Source organism: Triplophysa rosa, linkage group LG11, assembly GCF_024868665.1.
Source record: "Triplophysa rosa linkage group LG11, Trosa_1v2, whole genome shotgun sequence".
NCBI classification, from domain to species: Eukaryota; Metazoa; Chordata; class Actinopteri; order Cypriniformes; family Nemacheilidae; genus Triplophysa; species Triplophysa rosa.
The window spans coordinates 13,966,518-13,987,456 of record NC_079900.1 but is presented as its reverse complement, the minus strand read 5'-3'; the positions used below and the strand labels follow the sequence as shown (position 1 = coordinate 13,987,456).

The 20,939-nt window shown below is 37.8% G+C and overlaps 2 protein-coding genes across 5 annotated transcripts in view; both read right to left on the bottom strand.

Moving 5' to 3' along the window:
• Positions 1-937: 937 nt before the first annotated feature.
• ca10b (carbonic anhydrase Xb) lies at positions 938-16,882 on the bottom strand. The gene is made up of 9 exons (XM_057347164.1): positions 16,516-16,882; positions 14,696-14,770; positions 9,089-9,231; positions 6,884-7,069; positions 4,307-4,402; positions 2,559-2,631; positions 2,072-2,226; positions 1,823-1,994; positions 938-1,626 (listed from the first exon to the last, which is right to left on the bottom strand). Exons 1-9 carry the CDS (start codon positions 16,571-16,573, stop codon positions 1,604-1,606), a joined length of 981 nt encoding a protein of 326 aa, XP_057203147.1. The 5' UTR covers positions 16,574-16,882; the 3' UTR covers positions 938-1,603.
• A 240-nt stretch (positions 16,883-17,122) lies between these two features.
• The window catches only part of itga3a (integrin, alpha 3a), a 34,611-nt gene continuing 30,794 nt past the window's right edge, over positions 17,123-20,939 (bottom strand). For 2 of the 4 annotated variants that reach the window (XM_057346221.1, XM_057346222.1), the window contains exons 25-26: positions 20,011-20,165; positions 18,384-18,497 (exon numbers count right to left, since the gene is read on the bottom strand). In XM_057346221.1, the coding sequence (XP_057202204.1) occupies positions 20,055-20,165 (111 nt within the window). In that variant the 3' untranslated portion in view covers positions 18,384-18,497; positions 20,011-20,054. Of the gene's footprint in view, positions 18,498-20,010; positions 20,166-20,939 lie in introns of all 4 variants that reach the window. The other 2 variants (XM_057346219.1, XM_057346220.1) reach the window with 1 other exon arrangement.

Here is a 20,939-nt window from a genome sequence, read left to right as displayed (position 1 = left end):
CACTGATTCCAGGCCACCTGGAATTGTCCCCGTGCTCCATGTCCGTTCCAGGGCTGATAGTGGTGAGCTAAGCTGCCAGTACAAGAAACAATTATTTTTTTCTTGATGATGCATAAGAGATCTATGAGATCAAATAAATTCACTTAATCGAGCAGATGAGTGGACTGTGCTGCAAACATATAAAAAGTATCTGCATTTCTTGCTTTGGTCTTCGTCAGAAGCGACTTGCACCACCTGCTGGTGAAGCGGTCAGGCAGCAGGTAGAGATCATGCATTGGCGGAATCGGCGCTCTATTGCTTCTCCTGGGATTCCCGGATGTGAAACTTTGAATTTCAAGTCGAATTTGAACCACTGAATTTGTGGAAGCGAATTTTTAAACCGAAATAACATGGACTGAAAATTGTCTATCGAAAATTAAAGGTTGTATTTTATAACAAGTTGAATTTTTTAAGTGAAATTTAAAAGGCGAATTTTGATTATTGAACTTTTTAACGGTGAAATTGTGCGTTTCAATTTGAAATATTCACAGCTTAAATATACAACCATATTGAATTGCAGACTCTAAAAATGCAAGCACTGGTAATGCAACAGCTTTATTTTTGATTAGTGGTAATTCAACATGCTTTTTGCTTCAAAGACTAATGGCATTGAAATACTTCCATACCCCACGTGACGCTGCGCAGACCAACCAGCGTACAACAAAGTACCGCGAGATAATGCTTTCGAATCGATGTCGCGGTACTTTGACGTCATACGGATTGATCTGCGCAGCGCCACATGCAGTCAAACACGCCAATAAGGAAACAATGATTTTGAATATGCTTTTTAAAAGATAAATCTACATCCGTTTGACAGTTATATTTCTAAATCCAAACATGTCGCATTTTATGACAAGTCATTTCACAGAAGCACCTGCAAAAACACCCATAGAAAGTGTAGGTTTCTCCAACATTTTAATGACATTCAACATTATTCATCAAACTTAACCATGTGACCATGTGACAATTCAGTTGTATTAACTTTGCCATTTTACAAAACCCCATTCCACAGCTTTTATGAGTAAAGAGAAATGTTCACCATGACCACTTTATTGGCCAGATATCACTCAAATTATTTATCACTGCAAACACGGATGGAAGGCAACATGCTCAAAATAGTCCAAGGTGTAGGCTTGAAATCCCCTTGTTTGCCTGATATAAAAGTTTATATCCTTGTGCAGAAAGCAAAGGTTTCCATTGACAGCAACACACACCGATTGCACCTGCGTTGTGGATGCAAACAGTCAGGGTGGACTGTACACCTCAGCAGCGTGCTGAAAAAGTACACTTTTATTTGTCCATGTGAACAATATCCTGGCTGATAGAACTCCAGTCAAAAAAGATAAATGAGCAAGTGCTTTCACTATCTCTGGTTGATATATAGGATACTATTATAAACATATAAACAAGTATAAAAGTAGTTTCTTTTATATTGAAGAATCCTCTTTTCCTTTGTTTTATTGATAGATTCATCTTGCAGTATTTGTCCAAACGCCTTCTGTCCATCCGTTGTATTCTGCAGCTGCTGCCGGAAATCCCAAAGTAACTAATCAATGTCAAACCGTTATTTCAGAAGCCATTCGTTCACTGAAAAGAGAAGCAGAGAAGGCGCTGTCAGATAACTGCTAAATCTGGTTTCAAGAGCAATGGTTATAATAAAGCAGTTCAATAATGAGAGCTCAGTTTTATTGATCATTGTAGATTGAGCATGCATTATTGCAAAAATTTGCTTACGATACATCTTGTGCACGCTATTTATGTGCAGTGTGTTGGTGAGACAGACCTCTGTACTGCGGCCTCATCACACGATTGTTGGGACAGTCTCTTCTCTGACTGAAGTTGATGTTGGTGCGGATGCAGCGCTGGTGGAGCGGCTGCGGTGGTCGCATGTTGTCACCCATACTCAGGAAGATTTGAGACGGCTGGTTTTGACTGAGAAGTCGAAGAGATTGCATCTGATGACAGTAAAGAGATTAAGTGTTAAGTGCTAAACTCTTCATGTTATGGTAATATTTGACCAATGTACTGTTACTTCTATCTGTGAGATGTATATTGGCCTATTCATTAAGATCCAGGTGGCTGTCTCAAGGCACGGTGGAATAGTTATGGACCCCTCATATGTGATAAACCGAGAGGTTTCTGGATACAGCTCTTCAATATCAAGCCCCATCAGTAAGTAAGCGTCATCTGAAAAGATATAAAATAACTGAGATCTAGGCTGAGAGGTTTTACACGCATTATAATAAAATACCAAAAGGATTTCAAGACACCTAGATATATTCCTACACGATAGGATAGAACAGGATCACTTCAGTATTATTAGATGCAGAGAGGATAAAATATCACAATATATCACAAGATTGCCATAAACGCCATTTTTGCAGACTCACATCCGCCTCTGCTATCTTTTTCAATAACATTTCTTTCGGTGTTATTAAAAGTATTCTCTTTGTAAGAGAATACATTTAAACTTCCCCAGGCCATAGCGTTAAAAAACATTATTATTAGTGGACACTTACGTTTATATGTAATCCTTGTAACGGTCTCTCGGCTCAGCATTCGGTTTAGAAATGAATTAGTAGGCTCAGAAATCTGAAAGTAATGGCAAATTAAAAAAGCACTGCACACAAACCAGATCTGCTTATTTATCACCCTTGAAAAATAACAACACATTTTTTTTAAATCTGATGCCACACTGGTTTCACAGAAATGGTTTCAGAAGACATGGAATATATCAACCAACCGCTTGCAGACCACTTTAATTGTTTTTTGTTTTTTTTGTCCTTTTGCGCTTGACATACTATAAACTTGAGTGTGAAAAGTCTTTTGTATTCCACAGAAAAAAACAATAACATAAGAGCTTGTTACGACAAAAGGAGTAAATAACGGCAGATTTTTCACCAGGGGTGAACTATCCCTTTAATAAATCATGGCTTTGTTCAATACATTAATCACAAATGGCATAAGCTACCGCTGAGACCTTTCATTATGAGATAACAGTATCTCCAGTATACACAATAATTGTCTTGTAGAATTCATTCTGGTGCATCTGCCCGTGTTTTTCCCATTATTGAACACGTATGCCTTTCATCCAAGTGGCTTCATTAGTTCTTTCGATTCCTACGCATCACTGATCATTGTGTGAAAGCAACACTGCATCCTTTCATCTCAACCCTGGCACTTCTGCCCCAATTTACACAGAAGGCACGATTTACACCATCAGGGAGGCGATACCCACAGAGATTTGCTAGTCGTATGATGTCACAGTGTGAGATTAAGTTAAATGCTGGACAATCGCCCCCATTTTCACTTCAGTTTAGATGGAAAAGACAAAATGTGAACTGATGGTCTAAAATAAATTCTACAATGACCCAGACAACTCAAAGTTCTTTTCAGACATGATCAATAATGTTTTAATTTGTATTTGGGTGGTAACTCAACGACTTGACTAATATTTAATTGCATAAATGCAGAATACAAAATTGCTTGGTAACATTTCATAATAGCTTTTATTAACCGTCTAATGCATTTTAATGTCGCCTCGGTGTCATTTTTCATTTTCATACTTTGAGTAAATCAATAAAAAGCTTTTTTGTGGTCATGTTACTTTTAAAAATCAATTCCTAGCATTATGCACTGTGTAGAAGGCGTTTTTGTTCTGAACAACTGCCTTCAGAGAAGCATTTCACACATATCAAAAATATGATTTGTTTATTAGCAATGACTAATAATAACAGAAAAATGTTACGAGGAAATGTTTGTTGCATGGAAGCAATATTGTGCATCAATGGAATGTTCACAAATGCTATGAATGCAAACACTATGGATAATTTATTGATATAATAATCTGATCTATTAATTAATAATCAATTATTACTAACTGCATTTTTAATATTTAATGTACGTATATTGTAAATAAAACATTTTTTATTGTTAATTCCGGTTAATTCCATATTTCGTGATTTTTATTTTTGCCATAAATCATTATTATCAGTCACCCTTTATGTTTGTCACTGGATTTTTCAAATACTGTATCTAACCAATAAAAAGTGCTTTTCAACTTTGACAACGCAGTATTTAATGATTTAAAAGTACAGTGTTTTTCCATTTCCTCAAAAACAATGAATTTTGAGGTTTTTGAAACACAGCTACAATATCATATATAGGCCTTTGTGAATGTACATGAACTACTGGACTTATAAGCATTATATCATGACCATCAATAAAAAACATCTTTTTAGTATTCAAAGGAGCTGAACCTACTAACCTTCATGAAAATAGAAACAACCGCAATTCCATTAGGGCCCCTGGCAGCATCACTGTAATTTAAATACAAGTCCTGATTGTAATGGATGAGCTGCACCTGTAAACAGAAGAAAACACTTTAGATAACACCTGCAGGGAAAATTTGCATATGGAGCCATAATATTACGGCTTTACTGGTTAAACTGTATATATCTGCATTCATAAATTAATTTTTTAGTGTCAGCTTGTAATCTTACGTGACACAGTAACGAGTTTCAGTACATCACTCTATATAAATATTTTGCTTTGTTTTGCGTATAAATTGTTAATGATTTGTTAATGGGAAACATTACGAAGGTCCTTTATGCTCCTCCACCGTGTTTTATCGTTATTTCAGTGCAGCTCAATGGAATCAGCAAGATGGTAGCCAGCAAAGCTGCCGCTTAATTTTCAGTTGCTCAGAATTGCATTGGAGCTCATTAGAAAATATGCTACAGTCATCAGTTATAATGAGCTTGCCTGTCTGCTTCAAAATGAAGTTGTTGGAAAGCTGCTGCCCATATAACCTCATTTGGATTAGGAAAATGAAGTGAGGCTGCTGACGGCAGTGAAATCAGAGGTGAGGTGTGGATCACACCGGACCGTATACCCGCTCGAGTGGCAGCATGTAACTCTTAAGTTTAGTCAGTTATTGGATATGTGTTGCTTGTATAACCTGAGGATTAATCTTGAGCATATAAAAAAGGCTCTTGTTGGAAAGTTTGTATTTCCTTTTGAAGTAACTAAGTAGGTTCTCTATTGGCTGGTTTTTGCCTTAGGACCCAGATGTCGTGACCCAGCATGTACCAATATTGTTTAACACACAAAATGAAATGCCAGCCAATAATTCATTGCACAAAACACTATTCTTTGTTTGACCTTGTTGCAGATGGACCTGTATATTATTATTGGATGAGGTCACACAGCTCTATGTTGCCATCTGCCTAATTTGGCTATTGCTTCCACACCCATGATAGATGAATTTGCGCCAAATATCATTATGCTTGAATGTCCAGACTCTGACCCTTAAAATGTTTCTCTTTCCTTTTAAAAAGTTAATAAGCCTATTTTGTTCTCTTTATTGCGATGTGCACGATTTTATGGTTATCTGCATTTTATTGTTTGCATTAATCATTGCATTTCCCTGCTGTACTCATCCCTATCAAAACATTGACCCATTTTTGGGTCACAAACCACTGAAGTAGTCTCCAACAAAGCTTTAAAAACCACCTGCCTGTGTGATGCATGGGGTCCATGCTGATCTCATTCTCAATAGAAAGTGTTTCATTTCTCGACTATGCAAACTGGAACATACAGTAATTGACAAAAGTGATTTCCAACTTCAGAAGACTGACATCTTTGTTTTTTATTCAACACAAATATTACATACAAAATATTACCACAAAAGAGGATCAACAAATCGTCGCCTTGGAATTATAAGGTTCTATCTGACATTTTTTGACATTCTTATTCTATGACAATTTATTAACATCATGTGATGTTTTTTCTTAACGTTGTGCACATTTTTGGATTTTTTTTAGAAAGCAAAAAGGTTTTATTTGCAAAGACAAATGGAATGCAGAACATTTGAAGCTCAATGTTTCAAAACTGCCCAGAATACATATAAGGAGTTAAGATGCAAAACCCTTTAAATCCGTCAGGCGACTTTTCGTTTAAATGAGTGTTTATTATCAAGCACCTATATTTACTTTCAGCAATACCAGATTTTTCAGACTGGGCAGAGTGTGGTATTTAGCAAGTTTTGAAGCAAAATTAACTGAGTAATGTATACTATGTGCGGAGAGCATTCACTCAACATCAGAATCGCATTTTTGACGGAGGTGGCTTTTGGAGGATTTTGCATCTGAACTCTTCATATAGGACCTTATAATTCCAAGGCGACTAAATATTAATTACAGATAAAATTGTGGTAACTTCTTGTTTTTGTTTTTCTGCGCACTTTTGCATACTTCCATTTTGCATATTTCCATTTAGCTACACCTCATATTTAGTTTAATTTAACCTCAGGGGGCATTAAAAGCAAATACTGTATAAATACGCTCCCCAGCTATTGCGGTACAGTTAAGCTTGTTGTTCAATTTCTTTACGGTTTCAATTGCACGGTTGCCAGTGCAACCCCCACTTTAGTACTGTACTTTTATAATACTGACCTTTCTTCTAAATCCAGAAAAAAAAATCATTTCATTAATGCTCAATTTTTCAGAGAAATTACTGCTCGGATGTATCACTCTAGTGAAAGATGGAGCAAATGACACGGCTTTGAAAGATTTTTCTGAGACCACTATGTTCAAATGAAATGTCACTGCGGTCTTGTAACTCTATTTCACCTTCCTGTTATTGGAAAGTCGACCGAGGAAAGTAGATCTTTTGCGTCTTGTTCGAAAAATCTGTGATGAAAGGGACTAACTTCATTTCTGCTAACTTCATTACCTTCAGTGCCAATGCCTTTAAAGGTTTATCACACTATCTGGACTTTTGAAAGCCAGGTTTAATTTAATCCCACAGCAGTGATGTATTTCCAGGCTCTTTGTTAGCTCACCTCTCCAGGGAAGGCCTGGCCGTTGAGCAGGTGCTCTGAGCCCCGGCTGTCCTCGCTGCCAAAATGAAGCCGGATTTCCTCCAGCCTGTAGCTGTAGCTCAGCGGCCCACCGGAGATGTTCACCAGGTGCGACTTGTCTGGGCGCAGGGACACGTGTCGACCCGTGTTATACATGGTTCCGCTGACCTGTAAAAGCATTTGGGTTATATTTTGTGGATTCAATTTTCCTGCCATTCTCATCTCTGACCTTTTTTGATAAAATGCTGTTCCGAGTGCCTCAGACTCACCTTGTATATACAATACGTCACCTGTCTGCAAGATAAAGCCGATTTCACCTGGTTAGGCTAAAAGGCATTATCTGCACTGCTGGACATTGTGCCTGCAGCGTGAGGAATTCTCCGAAAAAACCATGAATGTAGTAAACGGATTAGTTCGGAAAGACCGAGGGGCATTTCAAGGTAAACATGGCTGGCGGGTGAAATTGCTAAGGTAGAAACTATGCAGCAAACAGTATAGGCTGCAAAAATAGTACATGTGAACAGATGCATTAAGGCAATTTAAAAGTTGTGATAACTAATAAAGAACAAAATGCATCTTATTATGGCACACTAGTGAACAGGAACACCTTTCTAAAGAGCTGTAAGCGTATTCACAAGTGTATTCTAATGAGGAGGATTTCAAATTTGCAAATATGGATGGCTCATTTGTGATCTTGGGAGAGTTTAAGAAGTGCTGATCCCTCAGGAACACGAGGATAAGCAATAAATTTATCCCAACTCTTTCATCTCGATAAATTCGTAGCGAGTGGTAATTACATTCACTTTGGTCTGTGGCCCGATATAATTCAATGTAAAATGGAAAGTTAAGCGGGACTAAACTACATCATGCTATTATGAATGACACTCATTATTTTTCAGCATTAATCTCGACTATCCAAGACAGACGATCGAGATAAAAAAGAGAAACAATCCAATATTTTCACTCAATAACTTAAGAATTAATGAATGCCTGGCAGGTAACAACGTTTGTCCATCTAGAAAAGACCATCAACGTTTCCATTACAGCCTTAGAGTTTCCATGCATAAATACCCTTTATATAACAGCCCACCCCACCGCCCGCCCGGTAACTAATGCAGCTAACCAATCAAACTCCCTCAAATTCACAGAGAACATTTAGGTCTCCAATGGAATTTTCTCCAGGAAAAAACGGAAAAACACAGCCACAACAAGCTCCAAGGAGCAAAGCATACATAAATGTAATTAGGTCTCTTGAAATAGGACCAGAAACATCTCACGAGAATATCGGCAACTTTTATTTGGGCTCCTGTCTGGGATACTAATGTATTATTGAGTGAAGATGGACTACGGTATATCCCCTATAACCGCAACCTCTCGTAGCTTCCCTGGAGAATCCTTCACTGACATTCCCTGTCAACACAGATGGTGTGTCAGCCTAATCTCCCCCAGCAGATGCACAGCAGCATTAATCATAAAACAGGATGTTAAATGAGGAATTAACTCTTTCCCTCCTGCTTTCTGAACTAAATCCCACCGTTTGCTCTCAGTGGATCTATATCTTTTACATTTCACTTATAATCAATAATCGAACGCCGCATCCGTGTCAATCTTGTATTGTATTAATGGCAGGTAAATGAGTTTGGTCACACTAATATGCTGACAGATTACAGGTGTGGCAATTTTCCATGCCAGTGAGTATTTGTGATCTCATTACCACACCGCTGTAACAAACTAACAGTTTAGAGCATTAGCCATCAGGCCGACACATCTTCAAAGACTTAATTTGGAAAGCTTTACTGCTATTCCTTGCAAATATAATTGAGGATCTGGTTCGTTGGCCGGAGTATAAAGCCACTACATTAACATTCAGCTGTGCACTTTAACAAACTAAACAACTGGCTGTCAAATAACAGCAACCGAAGTGAATACAGTGGGTGATTACATTTGATAAATGGACTGGCCATGGCAGCTAATCTAAGTTTGTGGTTTATAAACCAAACGTGTCAAAATCCCCGTGAATTATGGGACTGGACCAAAGCAAATAATGATGAAATCTACTCCTTGTAGAGCTGTCCGTCTTCTAGCAGTTTAAAATACGTTACAGATATTGTAGACGACGGTGTCATGGTGTTATAGCTATTCTAAGCCATGAGTATGATAAAGGGCTTTATCATTGCCATTACTTACCTTTCGTGGCCCGGCGTTGAGCCGGAGTGGGCCGAGGAAGGGGTCAAATATCATTCGACTGGTTTCGATATTTATAGGCGACTGTCTCTTTCCAATAGCGCAAAGGTTCCACGCAGTGTTAACCAGTCCCCAGAAAGACGGCACTGATAAAATATAAACATAAAAACAGAGTCCTGAAGATGTGAGAATTAAATTTCAGGGTTTAAAGCAAGAAAAACATTGTTGATTCAATAGCTTTAGGCTGCTCGCTTTTCTGTTTTGTAACGGGTCACGATGTGATTGGCGGCAGATATGTTTGGGATTATCTCAAATTGCTCATCCCAAATTTAGTCTGTGAGTCTCGTCCACGGTGTTTATTTGGGTTGTGGGTTTCTGTAGAGTGGGTGATATTCAATCTTTAGTCTAGCAATCAATTTCACTACTCACTGTGCTGATTCTCATTTCAAATGAGGTCGATATCGTGCACGTCTTGCATCCAAATCAAAGAACTATGTTAATGCGCTTCAGTTTACCAAACAAAAAAAAAGAAATAAAACCCACACAGACGAAATTAGTCAGCAACATACCCAAAGGACAGGCTTGACCTTATATGATTAATTTATTCTCTGAGATATTTCGCTCTTCTAAAAGCAACTAAGCAACTCTTTTCCCTCATGGGAAAGAGATGTTTGGTGCATTGAACCACAGAATGCAATAAGACCCAAGGAAGCATCAGGCCGACACCATGGGAATCCCTTCCATTAGCAGGACCCATCTATTGTGAGATGCGAGAAACGTGTGCCTGTGTGAGAGAACAGGGTGCTGTGCTTGTGAGCCTGCCCATAAACCATCGGCAACTAGACTGTTTCATTGCAAACAGCATCACCTTTTGTCCCCATAGGATGAGATTATCAACAGATTAATCCAGCAGATCGCTGACCTGATTTGCTGACCAGCTCTGTTGGATGTTTCCAGTGAAACTGGCCTAGGAAATATGAACTAAATATGTTGAAGAATTCAATTAGGATGAGAAAATGCATTAAATACAAAGATTATAGGATGTGTTGAAATAAAACACAAGCTCTTTTCATTGGAATGCATCAAAGCCCAGTATCCCTGTATTTTCAGCATCGCTTTGTACAGTGACCCAAATAAATGATTGTTTCCATAACTGTGATCTAACTAAAGTGTAATCCTGCTTTTGTCTGACATCCTGACAGCCACTGAGCTCATTACGTGGAATCCGTTTGAATTTTTCCCCGTTGAAATTCCTCTTTCTGTGCTTCCTTAAATGTCAAGGACAGACGGAGTAGGAAGCTTCTAATAAAACTGTGAGCTAAAAGCGATATAAAAATGTGCTTATTTGAGTAGAAGCTTAGACTCCCAGCTGGGCCAAGATTTTATTCATTCTATATGATGCCAAAAAACAAGGCATCATAGTCTTTAAGACATAAAGTTATAATCTTAGAAGGGAAATGGAAAGCAGGCTGTTTCAAACAGTTTTATTATCTCATTTGTCTCTCCGAGGTGTGTAGTGAAGTTTATTTTGTGTGCCAAGAAGTGTCACAATTGAGTTTTGTGGCCATTATCCACATTTTCTCTCTGTCCGTTAGAATAAAACAGTTTTGCTGCGATGGCTTTATGTAAACACCCTCCTCACATGTGAAATGAGATGCAGCACTTTACTGTGCTCACACACAGTATACTTTTTATTGCCCCATCATTTAATAACAGTCTATTTGCAAATCATTGTGATAGATTAAAGCAAACAGTTCTTCTTGTATTTTGAGAAATAGTGTCTGTCATACTGTGTGCATTACTGTAATGGTTTCTTTATATATTAGTTGTGAATTCGCACAGCTAAAACTCTCAATCCATTGTTAAGGTCTGACCACTAGCCGTTGGTTGTGTTTGGAGTGATACAGTGATTTTGCTGTAGCAATTGATGAGTGCTAGACAGATGGCACCCTCATCCTCAGGGATCTGTGCCTGATTTGGCTTTGGGTTCAATACAATAATGAAAACTCTCTCAAAGTGGTTTTGGGGTATGACAAGGGACAAATACTGAATAGTCACATTACAACACAATGCAACACTAAGCGCTGATGTTGCATCATATTAAAAGTTGCATAATTACAGCAGGAGTGCATAAATTCAAATGCTAGAAATTTAAAAGTTATTTAAAGTTTGCTTTTTACATATTGCACGTCTTTGTTTGAACATAAGAGAATTTATTGGCACATTTAATTGTTGAAATGGGAAGAAAGAGATTAGGTGATGTTTGCTCTCTTCAGAGTTTCTTGGAAAAAGTGTTAATGGGAGTTTGTTGAAAATATACATTTAATAATGGTGAATTGCTTCTGAGCTCTTCGTAATAGTAGAACATGAGCGCAAACACCAGAAACGTTAGCCAAACAGTTAATTATTGTTTATCTTTCAAAAATGTTAATGAATTAAAAGCAAGCAATGAGCTTTCCAAAGCAAACGCTATTAACTGAAACCCCCCAAACATAATTTAGTGGTTGCCAAACGGGGGGACATCAAGGTGAAGATGAATATAGGCAAACATTTTTAATTAAAGACTAAATTAACATTAAAACCATTTAACCCTCTAGTGTACAAACATCACAACGTCAGTATAAAATGATTTGAATTAGACAATCGATACATCTTTTGTGGTCGAGCATTCGGTTACAAGCAACTGGATTGACTGCGAAAAAACGATTTCCGTGATGAAAGTAGTGGAAAAAAATTCTGTCATCATTTACTCACCCTCTTGTCATTTCTTTATGACTTTCTTTCTTCCGCAGAACACAAAAGAAGATATTTTGAAGAATGTTGTTAACTGGCACCCATTCACTTGCATTGGTTTTGTGTCCATACAATAGAAGTGAATGAAGGCCAGTGCTGTTTGGTTATCAGCTTTCTTCAAAATATCTTCTTTTATGTTCTGCAGAAGAAAGAAAGTCATAAAGGTTTGAAATGACAAGAGGGTTTGTAAACGATGACAGAATTTTTATTTTTGGGTGAACTATCATTACAGTATAATATACAATATGAATCTTAATGTAATATATTTTGTGTGACTGTAGTTTATGTCTGTGAGTCTGGAGGGAGGAGGTACATAGAAGGATGTTTATTGTTTGAGGAGGTACATAACTGTAAAAAGTTTGGGAAACACTGACATAATGGATCTTGCCCATTACAAAGTACTTGCGCATTAGGGTACTAAGATTAATACCACAATTACGCCGGCAACTCAAGGCCATTGGTCAAGATCTCAAAAGCAAAAATACTAATAATCCTTTAATTTAAAATAAACTTGCGCTGTTCCATAGCCTCGGATAGCACACCAATGGATTGCCTGCAGTTTAAACAGCAAAAAGCATCAGACCAACAAAAAGTAGAACATGTCACATAGCAATCTCAGCTCTTAACTCATAATCAGCTCTAAAACAGGACAGTTATTCATTCATTAATATGTACACTTTAAAAAGGCGGTTTATGAATATGTAACATCATACCTCACTGAAGTTATTTTAATCCTGACTTTGAAATTAAACCGTGCCCTTTAATTGTCTGAGATGAAAGTGTAAACACTGTGGTGTTGCTATCAAAACATTCATCTTTCTTTTGACATATCACAATCAGTTCGACACTGCTACACTGAACAATGGCCAAAAGTTTAGAGAAAGATCTATTTAACAAACAAATGTGAAGCAATATACATGATCACATACATCATACACAATAACTGTTCTTCGCCGACTGAACCAAGTGTCACAAGCACTTGAGGCGAACGCTTAAGTTAAAACGATACTACCAAAATGCCTTCAGTTTTCTCAAACCATTGGACAAGGAAATGAATGCTTCACATATGAGGAATGTTTTAAAGGGGTCATATGGCGCGAATACGTGTTTTTCCGTGTCCTTGGTGTGTTACAAGTTGCCCATGCATGTATTAGACACGTAAAATTGCAAAAATTAAAGTGTGGGAACAAAAGATGCATTCTATCTAAAAGCGATTGCTCACCCAGACCTGCCTGAAACGCCTCGTGTAACCACACCCCCACAAATCTACGTCAGTTCATGATATTCGTTGACTAAGACCGCCAAATGTTTATGCAAGTAATGTGGGCGTACCTGTCAGTACAATTGCTTTGGAACCTGATGCTCCAAATATGGTAAGAGGAGTTACATTTCCATCACACGCTTGCAGTATTCGACCAATCACTACACACTGGTTAACTGGCCAATCATAGCACACCTCGCTTTTCAGAGCGATGAGCTTTGTAAAAAATCTGTGCGTTTTAGAGAGGCGGGCAAAGAGGAGATACAAACATGCACGGTATGTGGAAAATACAGCGTTTTTGAACCTTAAATCGTGTATACACATTTCATTACATCTAAAACAAATGATACTATTTGTTTTAGCCGTATCATATGACCCCTTAAGATAATCCAGACATGACGTTTGCTTCTTGAAAGCTTTCTCATTTTCTTTCTTTCCCTGGTAGTCTCAAGGACATTTATGCAATATTAACCCAGTGAGCTTTTCTCTCTCGCAGAACATTTTCTAAAGAGGTAAATTTCGGTGCAATACATATATGTATGAGTTGCTATAGGGCTTACTTGATATCCGGTGCGGTTATGATTGATGCTATAGGCTGTGTCCTTGTACAAGCTTGCCTGTTTTGAAGTATTCCTCGGGAATCATCTCTGATTGTACAGCTCTGTCTGCTGTAGATTTTTTTTATTAAAAGCTTTTAAGCATGCAGAAGAGGAAAACACCATTAAAGTTATCACTTGTGTTCAAAGAGCTCTTTTGATGCCTACATACATTTATTAGCCTTATACATTACATTGACTAGACGATGAATTACTTCAAATAAAACTCATAAAGTGCCTCTGCTGCAGTTGTATGCATGAATCAGCTAAGACCTGCTGTAAATATAGATTACATGAAATTTATTTACTCTTAAACCCAATGAGGTGCTTAAAGTCGAGGTGTGTAATTTTTTCAACTGTAAAATACTTCCTTCCATCCCACCTTAATGTGTAGAGACAACTATAAATAAGGTATGACTAATGAGAGAATACGACTAAATCATCAAGCTTTAAGGTAAAATTAATGTGATCTGAATATCTAAATACAAGCACAAACTTCACATTTAAAGGAACAGTTCACCTAAAAATTACAATTCTGTCTTCATTTACAGGTTCCAAATCTGTCTACATTTCTTTGTTCTGATGAACACAAAGAAAGATTCTTCCAAATATCTTTCTCTGTGTTCATCAGAACAAAAAAATGTATACAGATTTGGGACAACTTGAGGGTAAAATGCTGTTAAATATCTTTTTACGTTGTCTTGTTTAAAAACAAACCCTTTACAATCCATATATACAGTATATATATATATATATTATACGTGTGCGAGTCAAGTAGAATTAAATATTCATCTGCACTGAAAACTGGTGTGATAAAGGTATATGACAACACGCAAAGCCTCTGTGAATAAAGTAGATTTCGTGCATAGCTTGCAAGCTTTAGTGTGATGAACGGCATGGCTCTTGACAGGATGCATTCTGCATAGTCTCGTCTTTTCTTTAGTTTTTTAAAAGGCTTACCTGGTATAAAGCTCCCTTGGACAACATCTTTGTATGCCCACCAACCATCGTGAAGCTTTGATGACACCGGCTGTGCTGCGAGAAAAGAGAAGATTCACACATCACTCACCCACGGCTCTTTGAAAATACAGTCACACCTGTAATAGACCTCAGCTCCCCACGGAGAGAAGTTTTTGCAGTCAAATGTGACGACAAAGCCGTTTCTTCCCACATTTGAAGGCCTCTCAAAAATCCCAGCGTTTTGTGGGAATTATTTATACCTGAGCCAACAAATTCGACTAAGACGTAGATATATGTAAACGTGGTATAGATTAATATTTGCCTAGCGTACGGCTTAATTGGCCGAAAAACAAATTTGTGACATGACAACAGAAGCATCCTGGATGCTTAGCTCTAGGCCCTATCAGCGGAGAGGGAAAGTAGGTCACAGAGGCAGCAGACTCCAGCATTTTGAATTCACTCTGTTATCTCACATCACTATTCACCTCACCTCTCTCCCTCTGGCTCCAGGCTGCAGCTTGCATCATATCCACTGCCAAGTCAAGCACCCAGGGCCGCTCTTTAATACACCGCACCACAGCCCTACCCTCACCCTAACACCAGCTCACTTTGATGTGCCCGTCAGGAACGGGGCAGATGATCATTCGGCCGCAATTTGCTTCCACACCAATTTATCGATATCTGTATCTAGAATATGAGAAGCTGGAGCATTTTGCTTGAGCCACTCATTGGAAGGTGCTGTTCGGAAATCAGGGTCGGCATCTGGAGCGTATGAAAGATGGACTTGGATTGCACGGACTTGTTACATGTGCAGGTGGAACGACTGAAATTCACACACTCAAGTGAGCCCCAGCTAACCATATATCCTCTAAAATACATACTCTAAGTGTTAAATCGAACTGACCATAGCAAGGATTGCATAAAAACCGTTTGCATAAAGCAAGGACACGCTTGTACAGCAGCGGTGACCCCATACACTTCTAAATATTCATCTCTCATTCTGCATTTTTGACATGCGTGAGTCATTGAGACAGTATTGGCTGGAAATAAACCGCATGAATTTGACCAGGTGGCACAGGCATCCTCAAAGTATTAGATTTAGCTCAAATCAAACTTTGTGTCTCTACGACAAGCCACTTGCATTTCAAATATATTGGACCTTCAAGCACAGATCCCACTCTTTGAAGATCTAACTTGTGTTTGTGTTTGGGAGATGTTCAACCCCTGAAGAGAAGATGACGTCAAACTCATGACTGCCAAACCACTGTGGGTACTTCAATAGCAAATGCAAAAGAACGACTGGAGATGAGCCTCACTTTGAGCTTCAAGACATGACTCACTAACAATCTTCCAAACTCATTTTTTTCTTTGAAAACTCGTTTTATCCTTTATACTCTGTTTATTTAATGTATGATATATGCCAGCAATAAAAATATTTTTAACATATTTCCACATTGTGAACGTTACACCAAGGACATACAGTGTGTTTTTTTTTTGCAGCAAAACGATCAGGATGCCAAATGCAAAAATGTCCACACAAAAACGCTCTAAAAATATGGGTGAGAAAACGTTTCACAAAAAAAATCTATTTTTAAATGAGCAGTAAACATTTAGGCTAAACAGTAAACATCAAGCATTGCAATGTAAATTTGTAATAGAGAATCACTTGTCAATATGAAATATTTACATTTGTACGTAAATGCATCATCAGGCATCTTAAAATCCTGCGTTAAAAAATAAAATACTGCACTAATAAACGTAAAACAGTTGTCACGTCATTCTCGTAACTATTAAGAGATTCTCCTATAAACCCAACTTACCTTCTAGAAAGATGACATTAATGTTGAGAATGAGAATGAACTCCCAAACGTGCGGCATTCTTCATTCAGTCCATGTCCACTACGCTTGTCTTCAGGTTATTAACTCTATACCACTTGCTGAAAGTGTAAAGCGGCACGAGCTCCGTCACTCTCTGACATGGGCATCATCCTGTAAATCGCGACCCCGGACGCTCAATTACAAAACGCACTCCGTTCTCTTGTCCGTTCACAGAAACTTAAAAGTCTCGAAATTTGACTAGTCGCTGTCAGTCACGCAGACCGCGGAAGAAAGAAAACGTTTGAATGTCTCCTTGTCCGTGCTGTCTGAGCCGCGGACGGTGTTGCTGCGCTACCTGACGTGCGCGCGGATGCGAGGTTTAGCGCGCGCTAATCCTGCTGCAGGCGGGGCTCGCGCTCCCATGACGCTCGCTTGAGAATGCGGTTAGTTTGGACATCCATTCAAACTCTAATGCAATTACTTTCGCGCTGCTGTTGGGCTTAATCATCAAATTCATGTTAATCACTTACAAAATTAGTAACGTGGGCTGAGAAAATCACAATACGTGCATTTATTATTAGAGAGATCATTGATGCTTTAAGCACTAAGCTGTCTTTACAGTTTATTGACAATAAGAGCACATGAATTACTTAAACACATGGCAGGCTTGTAAACAGCCACTTAATTGATAACACATTTAGTTTTAAATACAAAAATAAATCACTGTGTAAAACATTACATCCACAAAGTCAGGACAGGTCAAAACAATGTTACTATTTGGACAAATACCTTTTCATCACACACATATATAAAAAAGCCTAAAATATATTCAAAACCTTGAGTGTGAAATTCTGTGAAAAGGGATAAGAAGCTGAGAACAATATAAAGCCCAGTGGAAATCAGAATGAAGCTGAAACAAGCCGTGTTTGAGATGAGGTCCCAACTGCATACGCGAGGAATATTTTTGTTTGTTTTCTGTTCTGCAAATGACATGATTAGCATTCACAATTGGAGCACTATCTTTTTGTTAGTTTGCTGTTAGCAAATATGAGGACTTTTTGAAGCCATCAATGTTTCATGACCTGATGCAAGATAAAAATCCAACTAATGGCTGATAAAGTCCATTAAAATCCATAAATCAAGAAACAGAGGAATGAAAGAATGAGTCATAAATGGCCATAACAGTTTTGGTAGAAAATCTCAAGAGAAAATACAACACTTCAAGCACAGAATGTACAAATCCTCACAGAGTTAAAGGCAAACGAAAGAAAATCAAATGCGGTAGCAGTACAGCATACACTGATATGTCTTCCGTTAAAGTGATAGTTCAGCTAAAAATGAAAATTCAATCATTTACTCACCCTCTTGTCATTTCAAACCTTTATGACTGTCTTTCTTCTGCAGAACACAAAAGAAGATTTTGAAGAAAGTTGGTAAACGAACAGCTCCGGTACTCATTCACATCTATTGTACGGACACAAAACCAATGCAAGTTAATGGGTACCGGTGTTGTTTCGGTTGCCAACATTCTTCAAAATATCTTCTTTTGTGTTCTCCAGGAGAAAGAAAGCCATACAGGTTTGAATTGACGCGAGTGCCAAGTAAATGATGACAGAATTTTCATTTTTGGCTTAACTGTCACTTTAAGAAACGGTAACAAAACAAACAAACGGTTTGCATCCTCACAACTCTCTTTGGGTTAATTGTATCTGGGATCCAGACAAAGCTCATATCAAATCAAACAGAGTTGTATTGATTTCTAAAAACAAATGTTCTCTAAAGTCTTCTGTCTTTGAGAGACAGTATCAGAGCACTTTCATCAGTAGTACTGTTTGTTGTCTGTCCAGCTTGTGATCCAGTGTTTCTTCTTGCTGTCAATGATCAAAAAGCCCTCATTTAACTGGTACTGTTCCGTCTTACTAATCTTCACTGCGTGGTGTTTCTGCAAAGTGTGGAAATTGGCAGCGCGCTTAAAAAATCCACTCTGTAAGACAACATAAGAGACCATGAGACAGCATTCTTTACATCACAGCAAGCAGCTTTTTAGAAAACTGTGAAATCTACATGAACCATTCGAATGCTGGGAAACCATCTACTGTATACAATTATTCTAAAATGACTTAACCTTTAATAGATATACAATTTATATGCATATTTATTTACTACATCTAATTCAACCTGGATTATTAAAAAGATTTATGGATTGCAATTCCCGGCAACAAAGACAATGGTGCCGTCAAGCTATGGTATCTGGATGTAGAATCATCCTGAGCCATTGGAAATCTACCTCATCCTCTTCGTTCAGGGAATGGCTAGAACTCATGTCTAATATTGCTAGCTATGAACGTGTTTCAGAGTTTCAGGACGCCTTGCTGTATACACGAAAATACGGGGCTCTTTTCTTGCATTGATTGAGAAAAGTGTATAAAGGAGAAAACATATTGTCATATACAGTATGACCTGTATTGTTGTGTAAAGTCTAAAGATATATTGAATTGTCAAAACCCATATGTATTTAATTTATTTATTTGTATTGTTATTTTATTTTAATGTTTTATTATTATTATTTTAATGTTTTATTATTATGATTATGATTATTTATCTATTTACTTTTCCTTTGGGGGGGGTTAATCGTTATTTTCTATGCCTTTGACTGTTCCTGTTCATTGTGTCAAAAAAAAAAAAGATTTATGGATTGCACCTATTTAAATATTCACTATAGGAATGTTTATGATTTTTAAAAAGTATTTTTAAATGAATTAAAGGCAAATGCAAGTGCCAAATCAGGATTTATGATTGCGACAGAATTAAAGCCGACTGTTTTGTTTTTTTAATGGGAGAATACCTTCTTCCCCCTAGCATCCTATTTCAATAATAAATACGTCAACACAGGAGTAAACGGCATTCGTTGAGGGATGTAATTGGGTCTTACACATTATATAACAACTGAGAAAACTCAACCAAAACTATGAAGATATGAAAACCGAGAGAGCGAACAAAACCCAGCCATGAATTCTACAGCAGGTTTTGAAGCGGAAAGGAAAGCTTGTTTGTTCTGCAAGAAAAGAAGTGATCAGAAAGAGTTTGTTGCCTCGGCTGAAAGCAAAGCCCTCTAACAGCGACACAAAGAAATGAACACCGTATCACAGAAGGAAATTATTAGTCATGTCAAGGGAAGAAATACTTTCACAAGTTGGATTAGAGCAATATACAGTTGCTGTTTTAAGACATCCGTGTATCTCCAAGATAACAGCATCAAACGCCCGAGGACATAACAAAGAGTTTAACGTATCAATTTGTTTCAGGAAAAAAACAACCTCTGGTGCTTTTGAGAGCAATGATTATACTCAGAAACAGACACAAGGGAGGTGTTAAATTGCTTCTCATGGCACAACAGGAAAAGAGAAATATGGGATCGGCGGAGCTTATGCAGAATAAATTATTGTTAATTAAGCAAAGACTTTTAGAGCTGGAGAGCTGTTGACTGTGACACCTACAAACTTTGCGATTTGTGAGAGAGGCCCAGTAAGGGCAACAAATCTCAGTCGTCCTCTGTAAGCCGGTCATTTTCTGATGGCTGAGTTTTCATCTCTGCTTTCTGGGCCTTGGCCTCATAAAGCTCTCTGGTGTTGGCCCTCTTGAAGAAACCACACTGGGGAACAGGATTCAGATATGAGCAGTCAAACAAAACAGAAGATATTGAAGAAGAGATCCAGGCTTGAAATCACTCAACTGTTCTGCTAGAACATGGTGTACAACAGATTCAAATACATAAGCACAAATGAAGGTCCCACTTTATATTAAGTGGCCCTAATACCTCTGAACTTACATGGTAACTAGATGTGTACTTAGTATGTAACTAAAGTGTAAGTACACATTGGTACATAGTTTCTACAGCTGTACTATTTGTGTAACTACACACATGTAACAACCCACTGAAAAGCTGGTCTAAGTACAAATGTGTAACAGGACAATGGTAACAACACTTCAGTAAGTGCACATGTGTAACAAGAATTGTGTAACTACATTTTGTAACGACAGTATCTTCACAGAATTTTGTCCACTTCATTAGTCTTCAATGTTGCAGTTAACAGTTTCGAATTCATCTGATAGCGACGATCCTCAAGAGGAGAAGAGGTCATGAAAAGAAGATAGAGAAGACAGAATTTCAAAATCTACCAAGCACAGCTCACGTGGTAGGCACACATGCTGTTTTTGAACTTATCTTTCTGTTCATGTGCCTCCATATAACACATACTAAATATCGGATATCAGTCTCCTTGACTAAAATGAGTACTGGTAGAATCCCAGAAAAACCATTTGACCAATTCCGTGAAAATGTCAAGTTTTTACCAAAGGTTTTTTCTATACAAACAGCACAGATATCAACATTTGGTGGTTCAAATAGCCATGTGAGGTCTCTCTT

What these genes read in the sequence shown, in the direction of transcription:
- ca10b (XM_057347164.1), bottom strand. Translation starts at nt 16,573, where the DNA reads ATGCCGCACGTTTGGGAGTTCATTCTCATTCTCAACATTAATGTCATC. An exon ending in TCAACGCCGGGCCACGAAAG is followed by an intron (nt 7,070 to 9,088) that starts GTAAGTAATGGC and finishes ATGCTTTTACAG; the next exon opens with GTCAGCGGAACCATGTATAA. An exon ending in TTGTTTCTATTTTCATGAAG is followed by an intron (nt 2,632 to 4,306) that starts GTTAGTAGGTTC and finishes CATTACTTTCAG; the next exon opens with ATTTCTGAGCCTACTAATTC.